Source organism: Pseudochaenichthys georgianus, chromosome 24 (assembly GCF_902827115.2).
Source record: "Pseudochaenichthys georgianus chromosome 24, fPseGeo1.2, whole genome shotgun sequence".
Lineage (NCBI taxonomy): Eukaryota > Metazoa > Chordata > Actinopteri > Perciformes > Channichthyidae > Pseudochaenichthys > Pseudochaenichthys georgianus.
Genome location: NC_047526.1, coordinates 30,990,231 through 31,011,511, shown reverse-complemented (window position 1 = coordinate 31,011,511; position 21,281 = coordinate 30,990,231). Strand labels below are relative to the sequence as shown.

Genomic DNA, 21,281 nt, shown 5'->3' with positions numbered 1-21,281 from the left:
GGAGCTTGTGCGGGAGGTGGAGCGGTACCAGTTGGATCTGGTTGGGCTCACCTCTACGCACAGTGTCGGCTCTGGAACCTTACTTATGGATAGGTGTTGGACTCTATTCTTTACCCCAGTGGACGAGAGGGTCGCCTCCCTACGCCTGCGGGTTATGGGGGGGAAAACTCTGACTGTTGTGTGTGCTTAGGCACCCAACAGCAGCTCAGAGTATACGGCCTTCTTGGAGACCCTGGAAAGAGTCCTGTATGGGGCTCCTGAAGGGGACTCCTTAGTCTTGCTGGGAGACTTCAACGCACATGTGGGCAATGATGGAGACACTTGGAGGGGCGTGATTGGGAGGAACGGCCCCCCTGATCTGAACCGGAGTGGTGGTTTGTTACTGGACTTCTGTGCTAGTCATGGATTGGCCATAACAAACACCATGTTCGAACATAAGGATGCTCATAAGTGTACGTGGTACCAGAGCACCCTAGGCAGAAGGTCCATGATCGATTTCGTTATCGTATCATCGGACCTGAGGCCGTATGTTTTGGACACTCGGGTAAAGAGAGGGGCGGAGTTGTCAACTGATCACCATCTGGTGGTGAGTTGGGTCGAGTGGCGGGGGAAGCCTCTGGATAGACCTGGTAAGCCCAAACGTGTAGTTCGGGTGAACTGGGAACGTCTGGAGCAGGCCCAAGTTCAGGAGGCCTTCAACTCGCACCTCCGGCGGAGCTTTTCAGGCATTCCTGTGGAGGTTGGGGACATTGAACCAGAGTGGTCGGTGTTCAAAGCCTCTATTGCCGAAGCCGCGGTGGGGAGCTGTGGTCTCAAGGTCCTAGGTGCCTCAAGGGGCGGTAACCCTCGAACCTCCTGGTGGACACCGGTGGTCAGGGAAGCCGTCCGACTGAAGAAGGAGGCCTTCAGGGATTTGTTATCCGGGGGGACTCCCGAGGCAGTTGCAAGGTACCGACAGGCCCAAAGGGCAGCAGTCTCAGCCGTGGCCGAGGCAAAGCAGCGGGTGTGGGAGAAGTTCGGAGAAGCCATGGAGAAGGACTTTCGGGCGGCACCAAAGTTGTTCTGGAAAACTGTCTGACACCTCAGGAGGGGGAAGCAGGGAACCATCCAAGCTGTGTACAGTAAGGATGGGACGTTGTTGACCTCAACTGATGGAGTGTTGGGGCGTTGGAAGGAACACTTTGAGGAACTCCTGAACCCGACAACTCCGCCCTCTATCTTAGAGGCAGAGCTGGAGTATCAACACCAATCTCCCGGGGGGAGGTCACTGAGGTCGTCAAACAACTCCACAGTGGCAAAGCCCCGGGGGTGGATGAGATCTGCCCAGAAATGCTGAAGGCTCTGGGTGTTGAGGGACTGTCATGGTTGACACGTCTCGTCAACATTGCGTGGAAGTCGGAAACAGTACCGAAGGAGTGGCAGACCGGGGTGGTGGTCCCCCTTTTCAAAAAGGGGGATCAGAGAGTGTGTGCCAAGTACAGAGGCATCACACTACTCAGCCTCCCCGGGAAAGTTTACTCCAAGGTACTCGAAAGGAGGGTCAGGCCGATTGTCGAACCTCAGATTGAGGAGGAACAATGCGGATTCCGTCCTGGTCGTGGAACGACGGATCAGCTTTTTACTCTCGCAAGGATCCTGGAGGGGGCCTGGAGGGGGCCTGGGAGTACGCTTATCCGGTCTACATGTGTTTTGTAGACTTGGAGAAGGCGTATGACCGAGTTCCCAGGGAGTTACTGTGGGAGCTGCTGCGGGAGTATGGGGTGAGGGGGTCTCTACTCAGGGCCATCCAATCTCTGTACTCCCAAAGCGAGAGCTGTGTCCGGGTCCTCGGCAGGAAGTCGGACCCATTTCCGGTGAGGGTTGGCCTCCGCCAGGGCTGCGCTTTGTCACCAATCCCGTTTGTAATATACATGGATCGGATTTCGAGGCGTAGTCGTGGGGGAGGGGGTCTGCAGTTCGGTGGACTAAGGATTGCACCACTGCTTTTTGCAGATGATGTGGTTCTGATGGCTTCATCGGTCTGCGACCTTCAGCACTCACTGGATCGGTTCGCAACCGAGTGTGAAGCGGCTGGGATGAGGATCAGCACCTCCAAATCTGAGGCCATGGTTCTCAGCAGGAAACCGATGGACTGTCCACTCCAAGTAGGGAACGAGTCCTTACCTCAAGTGAAGGAGTTCAAGTATCTCGGGGTCTTGTTCTCGAGTGAGGGAACAATGGAGCGTGAGATGGGCCGGAGAATCGCAGCAGCGGGAGCGGTACTGCAGTCGTTTTACCGCACCGTTGTGACGAAAAGGGAGCTGAGCCAGAAGGCAAAGCTCTCTGTCTACCGGCCATTTTCGTTCCTACCCTCACCTATGGTCATGAAGGATGGGTCATGACCGAAAGAACGAGATCGCGGATACAAGCGGTCGAGATGGGTTTCCTCCGCCGGGTGGCTGGTGTCTCCCTTAGAGATAAGGTGAGAAGTTCGGTCATCAGGGAGGGACTCGGAGTTGAGCCGCTCCTCCTTCGCGTCGAAAGGAGCCAGTTGAGGTGGTTCGGGCACCTAGTTAGGATGCCACCTGGGCGCCTCCCTAGGGAGGTGTTCCAGGCACGTCCAGCTGGGAAGAGACCAAGGGGTAGACCTAGGACCAGGTGGAGGGATTATATCTCTTCGCTGGCCTGGGAGCGCCTTGGGACCCCCCAGTCAGAGCTGGTTGATGTGGGGAAAAGGAAGTTTGGGGCTCTCTGCTGGAACTGCTACCCCCGCAACCCGACCACGGATAAGCGGGAGAAGATGGATGGATGGATGGATTGCTTTACTTTGAAATCAATGCACTGTAAACCGAGCTGCATGCCTCTCATTTTGTTCTTACTGATGGCCAACAGGAGGCATCAGAGACTCGTCTTCTTGCAGGATTATGCAACAGCCTCTACAAATATGAGCACAGTCACTTGCTCTTGTATCATTTATTTTTGCATAACTGCATTGAGAGAGCAGATCAGCCCTCTTTACAGAATGTGCAATTACTCCTGACAGATTTCCTTTTCATCGCCTCACTGAAAGGTTACAAGTATTTCACACCAATCTGTCTGATCTGTGTGCAGGGGAGCCAGTGGTTTCTGCAGATCATGTACAATGACAACAATTTCACTGAAGTGAGAGCACATGGTGTATGAAGAGGCTGAGAGCAGGGGGGGTAATAATAGACAGGAAGTCACATGATCCAGATGCATGAGGAAATTAGCAGGAGGATTTCGGCAATAAATAAGTAGCTTGAAATGTACTTTTGCAATTTAAAACTTAAGACATATGTAAAACTTGAAATGTTTGCAGCAATTCTGCCTTTGTGGAGCATTCTGGATTCTGGATTTTCTCATAATGATGAGATCCAGCATGTAATGTAGCTGGTATTTACAGCAATGATTTCTTAATGACCCCTCTATGCAATCATTTATCTGGTTAATACTTACAGCGTCCTGGAAGCTAAACAGCACGATCTGCAGCTGACTGATGGCCGTGCTGTCAAAGTCCAGCTCCAGCTTGAGTTGAGACAACGTGTTGGCGATTATCTTCCTGTCCGCCATGCGAACAAAGTCGGCCAGACTGACCACGAGGGTGGAGATGTGCTGTGACTTCAGCTTCATCCCCTCAGAGCTCTGCAGGGGTGGGAACAGAGGCATAGGGATTTGAGGTTTTTTAAGATATTTGTTTCTTGTGCATCTGTCTGGTCGATTAAAGGTCCCTATCACACTGTTTCTCATCAATATGTTATAGCTCTCAGATATATACAGAACATGTCTCTGATTGGCTCCAAACACCAAACAGATCATTGCAGCATTACCCATAATCCCCTCTGTTTCAGCCCTGTTTCCAAAGTGCTGATTCTCTGTCTGTTACTTTAGATGAAAATAAGGAGCCCCTCCCCACGCCCCTCTGAGAGAGATTTGGTTACAAAGAACACAATGGTGCTCTAGAGGAGATCCAGGTGATAAGGGGGGGGGGGGGGGTTACCTTGGTTGCTGATTGGCTAATGGTTACACTAGCCAAAGAAAATCGTTATGACATCATAAAGTGGCCAAAATCTGATCAGCTCATTTTCAGACAGATTTTTATAGAAATGGATCAGGACAAAAAGAGAGAGAATCTTTGTTCCTGAAACTTTCAGAGTCTCTTTCCACAGAGGGGACACATGTTGATGTAGAAGAGACATGAAGGGACACATGTTGATGTAGAAGAGACATGAAGAAGAGGGGACACATGTTGATGTAGAAGAGACATGAAGAAGAAGGGACACATGTTGATGTAGAAGAGACATGAAGAAGAGGGGATACATGGTGATGTAGAAGAGACATGAAGAAGAGGGGACACATGTTGATGTAGAAGAGACATGGAGAAGAGGGGACACATGTTGATGTAGAAGAGACATGAAGAAGAGGGGACACATGTTGATGAAGAAGAGACATGAAGAAGAGGGGACACATGTTGATGTAGAAGAGACATGAAGAAGAGGGGACACATGTTGATGTAGAAGAGACATGAAGAAGAGGGGACACATGTTGATGTAGAAGAGACATGAAGAAGAGGGGACACATGTTGATGTAGAGGAGACATGAAGAAGAGGGGACACATGTTGATGTAGAAGAGACATGAAGAAGAGGGGACACATGTTGATGTAGAAGAGACATGGAGAAGAGGGGACACATGTTGATGTAGAAGAGACATGAAGAAGAGGGGACACATGTTGATGAAGAAGAGACATGAAGAAGAGGGGACACATGTTGATGTAGAAGAGACATAGAGAAGTGAATTTTGCATAACAGGTGACCTTTAATGCCTTTCATAACAAACCTGTGCGATGGCCTCCATCAGGTTGGACACCACCTTGTCCCGGTCCTCGGTCAGGATGTGGTGCAGAGTGGCTCGTCTCTCGCTGTCCTTACGGAGCATAAAGAAACCCGAGTCCTTCTCATCTGGAGACGGAGGCGCGCTGTGATCCTCGAAGTTCTCCACTGGAATACTGAGTAGATACAAAAAAGTCTACTATATTTATATACAGCTCTGAAAACAAATATCAAGACACTCTGCAAAACGATCCGTTCATTTGGTTTTGCTATTTATTTATCTATGCTTTATGAATGACCTAAAACTTATTTTCAATAGTTTTATCTATAAACTACTGACAACATTTCTCCAAAATCCCCCAAAAATACATGAAAAATTGCGCTTGCTACACAAATGAATGCTTATTTTTCGACTTTCCTAAAAATAAAATGGGGAAATTACTCACTAATTAGAATTCTTGAGGACTGTTGAAGTCAAGTATATAAGAACTGGGAGACACGTGCCATTGATAATGAGGGACTTCAATTAAATATAGCTTTGTTTCGTGGGTTAAAAAGGTTGGGAATCAGCTTTACACCTCGCAGAACACTGAACACTGATTGCATGAGAATGAATCCAGCACTTCAAACTGTACGTGTACTTTACATCCTATGCTAACACCTTGCCTGTGGTGAAGCAAAATGACCAACGATGACTCATAAACGACCTCACTGATCCCACTCATCCTACCTGAGGAAGAGGGACCTGGGGCCCTTGACATCTCTCTCGCTGTAGCACTTCACGCTGGGCTTGAAGATGAAGGGGTTGGTGTTGAGGTCATTGTCAGGGGAGACGGAGCCGTACTCGCTGCTGCTGCTCGTGTCCTCCACCACCACCGGCACCGGCAGCGAGATACTGCGCAGGTACTCTGAAGGACACCAAAGATACCTTCAGGGTGCCTGTTGCATCATTTACACACTAATGTTTTTTATTTGCACCGCAGAGAAGGACTGTTTTCTCCGTCCATTAGGAAGTCAGAGCCTTTCTTCCATGACAAAGAACGCTTTCAAGAGAGGGGAAATTGGTCATGATGCTAATGGAACATTTGGCTTCCTTTCTAAAACAAGACAAAGACAAATCAGATAATATCCTCATGCTTAGGGCTATCTGATGTATCTGGCAGCATATTACAACCGTTGTGTATATAAATTATGAACCAGGGATTATAAAGTATTTGGAAAGTAAGTCATCTTGTGCAACGTCTATTTAGAGTTCTTGGAAAGGGTAAAGTCGTGCCAGTTATTTGCGGAAAAAAAGAAAGTGTAGCCTTCTGTAGCAAAACAGGCAGATATGTCTGAGCGATGACACCCAGATTACTCTTCTAGTTGTAAATATGTCTGAAAGTTACTCACCAGACCCCGGTGACAAAGCTGTGGAGAGAACACAAACAATACATGTCAGCATTTAACAGAGCAAAACATTTCCACGTAAAACAGCAGCGTAACATTTCCAAGTATGAAGACAGGAACAAGATTGTAATCTGTCTCTAAATCCTTTGAGCTGGTGCCAGGGCACATGATGGCATCACTGCTGCGTGGTGGAAACTCTTGAAATCCAGACAATTAGGATCAAGGGTGTCCTCATGCTGTATAATGAAGATGTATTTATTACATAGGTGACAGAATGCAGATCATTATTTTACATTTCTCAATTTTCTCAATCCTCCCTGACATGTAAGTGGTCATTTGCAGTGCCTGTCACGAGATGTGTTATTATTATTTATAAGTTTAGTTAGTAGTAAAAGTTCAGTGTTAAGTCTAACATTTGACATATCTGCTAATGAATGGTTCATCATTTTCGAATAATCGTATTAATTGACACTGACACTTAAAGGTGGGGTAGGTCATTTTGGAGAAACCAGCTCGAGTGCGCTAGAATTTGAAATTACACAGCCGGAACAAATCTGCCACTTCCTCACAGAGCCCCTCCTCCAACACACACGAACGCGCACATGACCAATGAGGCCACGAGATGAGTGTGTGCCCCGATGGAAGGCTGACAGGCAGGTAGGCCATCCAGTTACTTTAGCCGGGCCGGCTCAGATGATTGGTCGTGCTTTTTACAGCGCCACGGCTTCCACAGATGACATTTTTTAATGTATTTTTTGTCAAAGCACTTAAGACAGGGGTGTCAAACTCAAGGCCCGGGGGCCAAATCCGGCCCGCGACCTAATTTTATGTGGCCCGCAAGAGCTTGCAAAGAATATAATATACCATACAATTGGTGTAATTGTTGAATATTTACTTTAAATTATTTGCCCTAGACTTCTGCTTTCAGACGTAGTTATTTAGGAAGATATTACCAGAACTGATAATAATCCAATGCAGGGCCAACAATGTAATATAATACATTATTTAATATATATTATATATTTACATATGTATATTTATATATCATTAAAATTACAACCGGCCCTTTGAGTACAAACATAATGCTGATGTGGCCCGGGATGAAATTGAGTTTGACACCCCTGACTTAAGATATTCATTGCTATCGGGATGTTAAGAGCATTCCATGGAATATATCTCGAGCCGGTTTCTCAAACTTACCTACCCCACCTTTAAATAAAACCAGTGTCTTTATTCAAGTTAAGCTATTAAAGGGGGAGACAGAGGGGATGACTAGTCAGCTCTCCCAACTGAACCATACGAGGGCCCAATATTTGTTCACCTTTTATGGACACCAGGAAACCTGAAACTTAAACGTTATTAAAGCTAACAGAAAATCAGAGTAGAAAAACATCACGAGGACCTCCTCAGCGGCTGAACTGAGCCCACCTGGTAAGCTGCTCTTGTTCTTCTTCCTGCGGCTGGTGACGGTGAGGAACTCGTCGGTGAGCAGATCGAAGGCCGTGGCGCGTCGGTCCGGGTCGGGCTCGAAGCAGCGCAGGATGAAGGCTTTGGCCTCCAGGGACATAGACTCTGGGATCTCTGGGTGGATCTTAAACATGCCCACCTGCAGAACAAATGACTCACATTCAGCTCAGACAGACACACAGACAGACAGCACACTGCTCTCTGAGACGTCCTGTTCGTGGGGGGAAGTATGTTATCTGACGAGACAACTTAAGCCTAAGTGTTTACCTAGTGAACTTCGAGACAGTGCTTCAGGGCAGAAGTGCTCAAAGTTCAAGTGCAAGACTCTCAAGACAATAAGAACCCTAGAAATTCCTGTTGCTGCTGTTGAGGAATGTTGATTTAAGATTAGCAGCGAGATGCCCCACCCTTGAGACATTCCACAAGGATGAGTGAAGAGTATATCGGGACTGTTTTACTGTTTAGGGAAAACTCTACCCTGCATGCAAAGTGCTGACACATTTTAAAGGGGCCCTATTATGCTTTTGAGGTTTTCTCTTTCCTGGAGTGCTATATAGGTTTTTGTGCATTTAAATGGTCTGCCAGGAACACCACCACTAGTGAGAATGTCCCTGTAATCGGTCATTGTAAGTCGCTTTGGATAAAAGCGTCAGCTAAATGAAATGTAATGTAATGCATGCAAAGACCCTGTGTTCCCTCCAGAGGGAGTTTCTCTCCCACACACTCCCCCCTTGCCTGAAATGCCTCACTTGGACTCCTTTGTTTACTTCAGTAACACAGTGACGTCCCTATGTCACACTCACGCTTCTATTGGCTAGCGCTCCAACACATTGTACGTGATAGGCTAAGGGACGGGACATCTCTCAGCGGTTGACCAATCACAACAGAGCCGGCCAGCTAACCAATCAGAGCAGACTGGGCTCTGGTTTCAGACGGAGGGTGAAAAGAGGTGCTGCAGCACAGGCAGTATGAGAAAAATAAAGAGCTTTTTGAACATTAAAGCATGGAGACATGTAGAGACACTATATACTGATATGACCCTGGAAATGAGCATAATAAGAGATTAACATGATTCTAATTGCAGTTTTGTTCTGAGATGTGAGGGGATTCTCTTCTGCTTCCATGTTGTGTTTACTGGAAGGTATATTCAGCATAATAACACACGCCTGCTTGTTTAACTTCACAGCCCTTTAATTAAATTACATCTTATGGAACAGTCCATGCTCCACAGCTTTGACATGAGCACTATCATGCTTTTCCGACAACCTTTAAACATATGTAGCCTTTTATGGGCTACACATTGCTGAGAACTACATTTCATTAGTGTGTGAAGTGTTTCACATTTCCATCCAAAGCAAATACACAGTGTAAGCTGACACGTGCACATAGAAACTGGGGAAATGAAGCGGACATGTGCACATAGAAACTGGAGAAATGAAGCTTGACACGTGCACATAGAAACTGGGGACATGAAGGAGAGTGTGATGGTTACTCTCAATTAGCTACACACGTTTGTTTGTGTTCAAACAAATGTTCGTGCATGGGCAATATTTGGAGTTTCGACTGAGCTGGATCACATTACAGCACGCAGGTGGAAACACAATGCAGGTGCATAACGGCTGGGCCACTGGTTTTGTTTTGTTAAAAAGGGGAACAGATAAGTGCAGAAGCCTCTTTCAGAAGCATACAGTGAGAGTTAGGTTGGATTGAACTGAACACAATAGATGTTACAGGTCCAGGCTCTGAAAGTAGTTTGCATGTACAGCAGGTTTTATAATTTAAATAAGTCACTTGAACTGTCAGTTTTAAAGAATTGTCTTACATTGATCCTATTAATCATGTCTGGTCATATCGTGGAGGCAAGTAAGGTCTTGCCTTTTAAGATAAGTATCACTTTCAACTCATTAATGCTATATACAGCCCTTTGCATGTTGTTCATATATTTAAAGTGGACCTATCATGCTATATTTGAAACATATATTGTAGGGCCATCCCTATATAAAACATGTCTGCGAAGTTTTTTTTTCAAAATACCAAACAGATCATGCATTTTAGCCATGCCTCATTTCACTCTATTTGCTCTTGTCCAGCCCTGTTTTTGCAAGTGCTGATTCTGCTTTTGTGGCAGACCACAGCGCCACTTACAGGCCTGGCATATGTACTACAGCGTCTCGAGCGCTTTTCGAGCGGTCTGTCATTCCCCATATAGGCGGAGCTCCCCTTTTCTGACGTCAGAGATATTTCAAATCTGGATCAGTCTGTATCAGATCCGTTGCAGCCCCGTTTTTAGAGATTTGGGTATGGAGGAAAAGAGAGAGGGTTGTGTTTTCTGACACTTGGTGAGTTCCCTGACACACCGGGGACACATATTCATGTATAAAAGACGTACACAAGTGCATTTTGCATGATAGGTCCCCTTTAAGTTTTTACCTTAACAAGCATCTCTGACAGTCAGTATAGCAAGTGCATTAAATCATTGAAAACAACAGGAAGCTCTTCGGTTCAGGTTTAAGCTTTTTTTTTTAACGTGATAAAAGTACTCAAAATACCAGTAAGCAATCACCAGGAAATGGCTGCAGGAGGAACCCCCTACAGACAATGACTGGTTGGAAGTTGTTGGAGAAATACTCCATATGGAAAGACTCACCCATGTGCTCAGAATGAAACTACCAGAATTTGAAAAGAAACTGTTCAAGTGGACTGCCTACAAGACCCTGCACTAAGTCACAGTGAACCCTGACCTTAGTTACATTATGTATAGATAATTCTTTGATCTATGACACTACTTTTGTTTGTTTTGTTTGTATTGTTGTTCCTGAAAATAATAAAACCTAAGTTAAAAAAAGAAATACCACTAAAAAGCAAGTAAACACAATGTTAGAAAGCAGATACTTATGATTTATATCAGAGGAGGAATTATCCGCTCTCAAACATGAAAATGAACCAGATCCTCAGTCAGAGCTGCAGCTGTTCATTAGTACTTTATGTAAGATTTCACGACAGAAGCAGATGTTCACCTGCCTTCTTCAACCCCACATTACCCAGTGGGATGATGGGATGTACCACTGGTCTGTCTCTCACCTTGAACATAGCGGCCTGCGGCTCTCCCAGTTCGTAGAAAGGAGGTTTCCCGGTGGCCATCTCTATGATGGTGCAGCCCAGAGACCAGATGTCCGCTGGCTTTCCGTACCCTCGAGGTCCCTTATCTATGATTTCAGGAGCCATGTATTGCAGAGTGCCTGGACACACACACACACACACACACACACACACACACACACACACACACACACACACACACACACACACACACACACACACACACACACACACACACACACACACACACACACACACACACACACACACACACACACACACACACACACCACACACACACACACACACACACACACACACACACACACACACACACACACACACACACACACACACACACACACACACACACACACACACACACACACACACACACACACACACACACACGTTAGAAAAAACACTTTCAGGGTGGTCAATTATTTACTGCAGAAAGTTGATGCAGTCGAACTCAGCTGTCAAGTTATCAAATACAGTATATTTCTTTTTATATTCATTGTCACCCACTTGAAGGTTCCTCTTGCTTTAGAGTTGTCCTTAAAATCATAGTTTGACACTCTCGGAAAAAACCCACGTCTTTGCTTCCTTGCTGAGGCTCTGAAACGAATAACCTCCATCTCTACTGGTTTCCTGGGAAACGGCTGCAGTCCAAGAAATAGTCCGGATATAAAACTCACTGTAAAAAGGTGAGATGTTGATTTTATACCTTCATTTTTGAACGGGTTTAAAAAAAGATTTAGAGTTTTTGTTGGGTGCGATTTCTTGATGCTAGCAGTTTCCAGTCTCTCTCTCTGCTACACTAATAGGCTCCTGTCTTAAGCCTAATATTAGTTGTGGGGGAAACTTCTGAAGCGATTGGAAACAGGACTCGGAGAGACACGGTGGAGAGCTGAGCTTTGATGGCAAACACTGACGGTTTATTTGGAGTTACGGCCGGATAATTGACAAGACAGGCGGTGTGTCACGAGTGGACACAGCGGTTGCCAAAACCAATTCTGAAGAACTCTTTCTGCAGCTCGAGGTTTTAACTAGTTCGGAGTGTAATTATCAACATTCTTTATCAGTGAGACTAAAGCAATATGGACCCTGAATCCAACTCTCGTCCATAGGAAAGAATGTGCGCCTTCGTCCCTGAACAGTAAACTACCTCATGGCGGCTTGTGCTCCGTCATAGACTGGCAACAACAATGCGCCCAAGCTGCTCCTCCTTATTAAAAGAGATGGCAGCGATACCCAAGGCCGTAGACCTGTGCCATGGGAAAGGAGACAGTGAGAGTAGAAAATGATTAACTGTGTCGAAGGTTGAATACCTAAGCAAATGATTCCCTAACATTAGTCATATGATAAACGGTCAGAAATTAGAATGGTATCGACTTTCTCATATAACTCGTAGCACAAAAGCCAATATCTGAATTCCCAAAATGAACAAATATTTATTTGAAAGCTGCAATCAGCCAGATAAGCGGTTTCCCCTGTTTCCAGTGCTCACATTTCCACCGGGCTGCAGCTGTGTACTCAGCAGACACACATGAGCCAGGTAGCAATCTAAATCTCAACGAGAAAGTCAAAAAGTTTTGCTAAAAATGTTTGGTTGTTTTAAAAAGGAATGTTCTTTAATTATTCTTATGATTTAAATAATCTAATTCTGACTCGCTGCTGCCGATGGCCCCCTAAAAACTCATCTTTTGAACTATTAACCAAGCTACATATCTAATAAATAAGTAAATGATGTCTGTGTGTGAATCTATCAGTAATGTGCAGGAAATGCTTATTTATCTTCATTACACACATTCGTCAAGAGTCAATGAAAGAAGCAGAAGTGCGTCAAACCCTCTATAAATACACCTTGCTCTTCTCTCTGAAAACAACCAAGATAAAGGGATTAAATATACATTGCATTCAGGAACAACTCCTGAATGCATCAAGGCCACAGAGTGTGTCACACACAAAAGTGGAAAGAGTGACATCAATAGCATAACAGAGACTGATGTAATAGCCAAAAATAGCTTGCATTTTTTAGTCTAATTTGAAGTTCCCTCTGTCCTGAGGTGATGACACCAGTCTTGGAAATGACCAATCAGGTTACAACCGCTTTAATCAGAGCTTATGGTCTAGTGTTAAGCCTCTCTGTGTCGCCAATTAATAACAGCTCAGTCCAAAGTAGCTTTCACTGCTCCCCATTGAAAGCAGGCGTTGTTCTAATAATAGCCTGCTGGGCGGTGTGTGCTGCTTTAAAAAGCCTGTCTGAGCTAAAAACAGGCAGGGACACATTTATAGCCGGCCCTGGGTTATAAAAAGGAATAGCCCAGTTTCCTGAAAGAGCTCCACCCTGTCTGAGCCAATCAGCTGACGGTCTGATGCACGAGGTGTGAAAGCAACAGCCAGGTATTCTCAGTGATATCTCTTACTGCTCTGAAAGAAGTATTGTCTGTACGGGGTTACCTTAGGGCGCAGCTCTTATTGTGGCCACGACAGAGCTACGCCTGGTCCCTTTTCATTTTCATCCAAAGGGGGAGTTTCTAAAGAGACATTTTTGAGGGTTTGTGTGAACCAACATCCTTAGAATAGAAACGCATGATTTCTTTGGGGAGGTGTGTGGCGTAGTGGGTTAGTGCGTAGGTGGTCGGATCAGGGGGAGCACAGGTTCAAACCCCACTGCAGTCAGCAAGTCGTTGTGTCCCTGAGACACTTCACCCCAAAGTGCTCCTGTGGGGATTGCCCACAGTGTTGAGTGTGTAAGTCGCTTTGGATAAAAGCGTCTAACAAGTGATGTAATTTAATGTCACTTCTCATGGTCAGCAGGGGGGGTTCGTCTGGTTGTATAGAAGTCTATGAGATGATAAACATACTTCACGCTTGATTTATTATCTACATCTTCCTAATAATGTTATGGTCTCACTAGTTTAAAGACTTTTTTCAACACGGCATGATGATCATTTAGTCAATTATGTCAAAGTCAAATTGAAGGAAAAGCAGCGTATTGTTAATGGTGTGGCTACCTTGTGATTAAAAGGTCCTTCCATGGTGTTTAGTGGTTTGGCTGCTCTCTTTTTGTTGTCTTAAAGCTGTGTGTTTTATTTTCAATAAAGTTAATTGTGACATTTTGAACGCTTAAAATGTCTCTTACCTCGTGTCACTTCCGAAAAGATCAAGATGGCCGAACTATGTGCACAATTCAGTTTATTTCTTTGAATGTATCAGTGTGATTACTGGCTGCTACTTCATTACTTTTATGTTCACTCAGGTTTATATAATGCTGTGTTGGTTTTTTTCAAACCATGAATGTGTACCGTACTTTTCGGAGTATAAACCGCGACTTTTTTTGTACCGCTAACGGCCACTAGGGAACCTCCTAAATCTATGGATTTTAGAGGTAAAATTAACCACCTTTAACTCTACGGGCTCTATGACCGGTCCGCGCCCGCCACCTCTAAGCGGCGGGCTCCAGCAGGAAAAGCTGGAGGCCGGAAAAGAGTGAGACAGGTCGCGCGCCAAAGTGAAAGTGGAACCGAGAGACAGAACGAGAGCAAGACAGACGGACAATTTAGCTGCTGCGGCTTATATGCAGGTCCGAACAGTACGGTACTTATTTCTATTTGCCCCTTTTCTTTATTCGCTTGTCCACTCTTAATAATTTGTGGCTTTAATTTTCTACCTTTGTGTTCATGTTAATTTCCCTGTTGATGGACGAATAAAGGATTTCTGATTCTGCTGAAAGACATGTCCAAAAGCCAATAATCTAGTCAGGTGTCTCCGTTCACACTTGTCTTACAGTCTGAGGTGTAAACAGAGAGTCGGAGCGTACCTGTGAAAGTCTCCGTGCAGGGGTTGATCCCTGCCAACCTCTTGGATGTGCCGAAATCTGAAATCTTCAGGACGCCGCTGTACGTGTTGATGAGCACATTATCGCCCTGCGGATAGAAAAGACAGCCACGAGAACAGATTCAGCAGAAATACCAAGACTGTATTCGGTGCGAACAAATCCCTGAAAGTGACAACAGCAGGTTAGATCCCAACGCGGGGGACGAGGGCGACATCGCAGCCAAAACAAGGTGATTAACATTTAAGGGCCGCTAACGATGCTTATATGACGGTGTTGTCGAATCAGGAGGACACGTGGGGAAGAGTCTGCTGACCTTAATGAGATCTGTGATGGAAGTGTTATCAGTGTCGGTTTGACATAACTGAGATAAAACCGGGCGGGGGGTTTACATAAAGGGAAGCACGGTTCATTGTTGAAGCTAAAGGGCTATAAAGAAATCACTAAATGCTGTGAGCCGCTTGGACGCTCCTGGAATGTGTTCACAACAAATCAAATTGACTCTGCGCACAAAGTTAGATGGAGCTAAACGTATTTATTTGTATGTCTATATGATTTGCTGCAAACATTTTCAATAAAAGCAGAAAAAAAACATACTAAAAATATGAAATTAATTTATCTTAAAAACCTCCAGTCTCATACTCACAGTGCAGTCTGTTCATCTTGTGCACGTGTGTCAAACTCGTGGCCCGGGGGCCAAATCAGGCCGTTGGTGGATTTAATTTCGGCGCAGGATAATTTGTAATCACTATTAGATCTGGCCCGCCGGTATATTGCACCTTCACTCCATCCTGAGGGTCTCCTCGGCTCAGAGCCTGACCCCAAACATTGATGACCTGGCACCCGAGATGAGATGCCAAGTATCTGCTTGAGCTAGCATCAGAGCAGCAACCTGAGTTTAATGGATGTTTCCTTCTACACTTTCTTTCTTGAGACAACAGGGCATGTTTGGTTTTCTCTTTGGAGGGAAATAGTTTTGTTGAAGCTGTTGTTGGCCTGTGGGAAAATGTAATCATAAGAAATGACTCTGCAGATAGAGCCATAAGAAATGAATGCAACTGATTATTTAATGTTGTTTTTATAGGCAATAATGTAAGCTTTGTTAGTTCCAGGTTTAATATGTGCAATAAGTTCATTTCAATAAGTTCTGCAATAAACATTGAACCAGTCCGGCCCTCCACTAGAACCCATTTTTTAATTTTGGCCCACTGTGTATTTGAGTTTGACCCCCCTGATCTTGTGTTTTTGTTAAATTATCATGATGTTTTTTTTCTACAAAAACCTGTCAATCAACCTCCTTTTGTAGCTGTCGCACTATATCTTCCTTTAGTGTGTAAAGTTTCTTTAGCACTGTCCATGATGCCTTCCTGTTAATGAACCTGTCGATTGAAACATTATCTGTACAGTATCTTCAGTTTGTTCACCTTGATGTCTCTGTGTGCTATCTGGTTGTCGTGCAGGTATTTGACTCCCTCCAGGATCTGCCGTGTGTAGAAGCCGATGGTGGGCTCGTTGTTTTTCAGAGGACCCCACTTAGACCTCAGCAGAGCAGACAGACTCCCTGGACGCCACAAAACAAAAAAACAACTATCAATAAACTGCATTTCAGACACCTCAGATAAATCCTGAACAAACTCTATTTTCTAAGTACTTATTTCAGAAATAGCTTAATTGCCAAACAGAGGAGGTTCAGATTGTTAAAGAAGGATTTCCACATTGAGGAAATATGCCCTCACAAGTCCTGCGTTTAAAAGATTACTACATAATGTCCTCATTCTCTAAAAAGTCACAAGATCACAAAAATAGTCCAGAAGTGACGATGCAAGCAGCGAATTGACGAGGAACACTTTATCCTTCAGTTTATCAGAAAATATCCGATTCAGAATATCAAATTGAAAGTTAAAAAGTGGATGATGTCGTATAATATCCAACTATACATAATATTTAATGTAAATGTATTATTTTCACCCTGATAAAAGCCTCACCTCCGGGCACCTGCTCCATGAAGATCTTGATGAAGCCGTTCTCGCTGATGGAGCCGAGGTACTGGACGATGTTCTTGTGCTTTAAGTGTTTGTGCAGAGCGATCTCCTCGTGGAGCGGCTGAGAGTACCTGTGTTTTAATTCAAAAACCACTTTGTTAAAGTACTGAATGGAGACGTGGTTTGAAAAGAAACCTGGAGAACTTAATTAACACTTCGAAATATGGATTCTTCTCTATTTTTCCCTTTTCATCGTGTCGACAGCCACAGATTTTTGCAGTTCTTTACAGTATCTCCCTTTTGTGAAGATATTATGTTGAGTTTGTCAGAATGATTAATGTCTTTCATGTTCAAAGATCTACATTTTAGGTGAAGTATTGAAAAAGTAATGACATTCTACAGGTGTAGTTTTTCTGATTACAATTTTTTACAATGACTCCAGTTGTTGACGTCATTAAAGCTGCCAAATGAAAGGTAGTGAAACTAGAAATAAAATATCTACTTTTTTTGTTCCAAAAAACTGAAGAACACTTAAAGGTGGGGTAGGTACGTTTGAGAAACCGGCTCGAGATACACTTTTTGTTATATTCCATGGAATGCTCTTAACATCCCGATAGCAATGAATATCTGAAGTGCTTTGACAAAAAATCCATAAAAGAATGTCATCTGTGGAAGCCGTAATACTGTAAAAAGCACGACCAATCATCTGAGCCGTGGCTAAAGTAACTGGATGGCCTACCTGCCTGTCAGCCTTCCATCTGGGCACAAACTTATCTCGTGCCCTCATTGGTCATGTGCGCGTGCGTGTGTGTTGGAGGCAGGGCTCTGTGAGGAAGTCTGAAGGAAGTGCATTTTCAAATTCTAGCGCACTCGAGCTGCTTTCTCCAAAATTACCTATCCTACATTTAAAGCACGCTAAACATAAGCATTCAATTAAAATGGCTAAAACTTTCAAACCCAACAGAGAACTAAAACAAAAGTTGAATGAATTATTTTGATCATTAAATACTATTTATTAAAAAAAAGAAAATTGATGTTAAAAAAAAAAAAATGCAGATATCTTTTTATCTTTTTTAGAAACCAACAATCAATTAACTATAAAAAAAAGGATAAGAAACCCAGATTTGTTGTAATTGTTTCTAATAAAAAAAACCTCAATATTGATCTAGATATTTGTTCAGATTACACATTTTTGGGTGCCAAACTAAATGAAAGACAAACCTTTATTTTTTGGACCCATACAAACCGTAAGAGTTATTCAGTGGAGAAAGAATGCTTGTGGAGATGTTAGTCTCGGTTTCTTTAAAGTGAATCAAAGTAAACAGGAAGGATATAACTGACAGGCTCTCGCTAAAGGACTAACACACAGAAACAGAGAGGCTGAGTCCTGACATCTAGAACAAAATATATCTCTGCACACTGGGAAGTCCTTTTCTTGCTTCCAGCTCTCAGCATGAATCACACCCCCTCTCTTTCTCCGTCTTGAGATTTCAATCCTCTGCTGAATTATTTACCAGGATCCTCCACCCTCTCTGAGGACTCTCTGAAGTGACGAGAAGTACGACGTGTGGCGGAGGAATCATCTAGTCTTACTGTTTCGAGGTGACTGGGTATAAAACTGTGAGGCGTTTTAAGCAGAGACAGACAGTGGTGGGAATTTGAGGCGGAGGGTGGGGGAGTTCGCCGTCAAACAGTCACTCAAATGGATACCGAACACTGAGAGCCAGAAACCATCAGGGACACAGCTGATCTCACACTCCCAGTGGAAACAAAGCGGCACTGAGATGTTCAACAGCAGTGCTGAACAAGAGGAGGCATTCACACCTGTTTACATTCAGCCTGTAATTTAATCTGGATAATAAATACAAAGTGTGCTTGTACTGTATGTCCCCGAGGCTGGCTTCAAATCAAACAAGGTTATCCTCTCCTGAACCCGCAATTCATCGTAAGCTGACAATTAAATCCAGAAATATCTTGTGTGCTGGCATGTTGGATTGGCACGGAAACAATGGTTAATTGGTCGACAATTTTTTTCCCGTCTGGGAAGCACAAATATTCACAAATAACCTACAAGGCGCCCAGTGGAGATTATTGACTAATAGCACTATGAAGAAATGTTTAAATGAGAGGTTTCTGTGCATGAGGAAGCACCTGCACTCATTCGAGCAAGTTGGTGACGTTATTTATCCAACGACTGGTTCTACGCTATTTTTCAGAAGCTTCAATGCACGAAAAATGATAGCAAACGCAGCGAAGAAGAAGTCTGCAATCCAACAAACATGGATGTAAACAATCCAGGGTTTGAAATATTTATCTTATGGGGAAGTAATGGCGCTTTTCCACTGCAGGGCCTCGCTCGGCTTAGTACGGTATGGCTAGGCCTCGTTAGGCCTCGTTAGGCCAGGCTCACTTTATGCTGCGTTTCCATTACAGTTTAGGAACTGGGGCGGTAACTATAGTAACGCTGTGTAGGCGGTGACTTCAATGCGAAACACAAAACCAACATCAGCCGTTAGCTGTTAGCCCTCAGAGCTCACAGCTCCTCATATCTGTTCAGAAACTAGACAAAAGTTAAACCAGTACAAACCACAGACTGTCTGTGTCATGGCGAATACAGTCGCTGCTTTATTTATGTCTGGAGGCCGTTGTTGTGAGTGTGGACGGTCAGAGCATATACTGCGTTAGCTTAGCCGATCTCCATTCATAAAACATGCTTTTCAAAAGGTTCTTCGCCTGCCGTCTGTCTGCAGACTTGTCAAAGCATTAATTCATGGTTTTCACTAACCGGTATCAGTGTGTTGTTACTTCTGCATCATTTAGAAACGTGTATTACAATTAAATCACGGTCAAATATGTTCATTTTGTTGTAGTTGCCAGCGATTCTCTCACTGGTTTAGCATACTCAGCCCGGTTGTTGGCCCGGAAAGAACCTCGATTTTGGAGAGCCAGAAAAACTGTGAAAAAGTACCCGCTAGCCGGAAACTACACCGAGTGGAAACGCAGCCAAAAACGGGCACGGCATGGCATGCTTAAACCGCGCTGTAGTGGAAATGCGCCATAAGAGGTTTTTGTAAGCAAACACACGATGCTTTCTGGTTGGAAACGCTGATGTAAACATGGGATGTTCACACTAAACTTCACTGTGAACTTTGAAGTGAAAGGCCATTAGGTTTTAAAACAACTTTTTCATCGACTCAATTGATGGTTATGGAAATATTTTTGAACAATTTGTGGTGAAGGGTTACAGGGTGGGATACACAATAGTTACAGGCAATTTACACTGATTTGTGACATATTTATTACATCTGCATTTAACATGTACTGCAGTGTGTATATGCCTAAATCCTGCAGCTTATCCATATTTGCTTCTCACCTTGCACCTTATTTGTAAAAATGTTTTTCATATTTATACTAAACGGTCTGTACCTTGCCTCACCTTTGCAACAACTTGATAGTGTAATGAATATGTGAACATTGTGTAACCTAATGCACTTTATCTATTGTTTGCAATATCTGATTGAATCCAAACTGCATTTCATTAGTGCAACGACTATAAAGGTGAATCTAATCTAATTAAACATAATGTACGAAATTATTACATGCAGGCTTAGTATTTGGGAAGCCATCTAAACCAGGTGAGTCATACTAATAGACGGACTGATTGCCAGACAGATTGAAGTGCTTGTGACTCTACATGAGAGTGATTTCATTATGCCACGGGAATTCCTCAGATACCTTATTCTGTGCTGACAACAGTTCAGAGAGATATTCTCACCTGCTGTCTCTCTCGGGTATTTCCTTGATGGCGAGTCGGACCTGGTTGCTGAGGTCTCGTCCCGCGTACACAACTCCAAACGTGCCTTTACCCAGAACCACCCTCTCTCCGTGCTCATCGTACTCATAGTCATACTGTGGACACAAGAGGAAGAACCAAGCAGTTTAATAGTTAAATCAATAAAGAGATGGTGATTTAGATCTTACAGTTTTAAAGGTCCCACGTCATGGTCATTTCTACTGATCATAATTCCATTGTTGAGGTCGACTAGAATACATTTATATTGTGCAATTTTCCAAACTCACATTGGTTTCTCAAACTGCATCTCTGTATAGTATGTGTATTCACTCTCTGTCCTACACGGCTTGTTGGAGCTCCTGCCCCCCCCCGTGAGCCCAGTGTCCGTCTGCGAGACAGTGAGACACAGCGAAACCCAGCCCGAAACACACACACGCCCGCAGCCTGGCTGGGAGTTTGTGTGTGTGCCCAGGCTGAGTTCCGCGGTGTCTCGCCGTCCCCACACCAGTGAGCCGGCTCACAGTGTCCCGCTCCTCGCAACAGCGAGCCTCGCAACGTCCCGCGGAGTGTGTGTGTGAGGAAGTCCGCGGATTGGTCCAAACGTAACGGCTCCACGGACGTTACGTCACCATACCCAAGAAGAAAACAATGGAAGAAGAGAAATCCCCAACGAGGCGTTCAGGGGCAGCACAGACAGGTATTTCCTGTGTTAGAGTTTTACTCGCTACAGGGTGCACTTTGAGGGTTTGTGACTCTGCAGACCGTTTACATGCAGAAAAACCTTCATAACACAAGGGGACGGGTGATAACCAGAAAAGCATGACACGGGACCTTTAATGTTATTTATTAAAGAAACGACCTGTTGTGTGAAAGACTACTGTAA

General features: G+C 44.3%; 1 protein-coding gene across 2 annotated transcripts in view; it reads right to left on the bottom strand.

The window, feature by feature from the left end:
- The window catches only part of map3k5 (mitogen-activated protein kinase kinase kinase 5), a 94,187-nt gene that overhangs the window by 7,033 nt on the left and 65,873 nt on the right, over window positions 1-21,281 (bottom strand). For both annotated transcript variants that reach the window (XM_034075482.2, XM_034075483.2), the window contains exons 15-24: window positions 20,381-20,514; window positions 16,609-16,736; window positions 16,048-16,184; window positions 14,609-14,714; window positions 10,765-10,922; window positions 7,645-7,822; window positions 6,220-6,237; window positions 5,558-5,735; window positions 4,835-5,003; window positions 3,457-3,642 (exon numbers count right to left, since the gene is read on the bottom strand). In XM_034075482.2, the coding sequence (XP_033931373.1) occupies window positions 3,457-3,642; window positions 4,835-5,003; window positions 5,558-5,735; window positions 6,220-6,237; window positions 7,645-7,822; window positions 10,765-10,922; window positions 14,609-14,714; window positions 16,048-16,184; window positions 16,609-16,736; window positions 20,381-20,514 (1,392 nt within the window). The remainder of the gene's footprint in view (window positions 1-3,456; window positions 3,643-4,834; window positions 5,004-5,557; window positions 5,736-6,219; window positions 6,238-7,644; window positions 7,823-10,764; window positions 10,923-14,608; window positions 14,715-16,047; window positions 16,185-16,608; window positions 16,737-20,380; window positions 20,515-21,281) is intronic.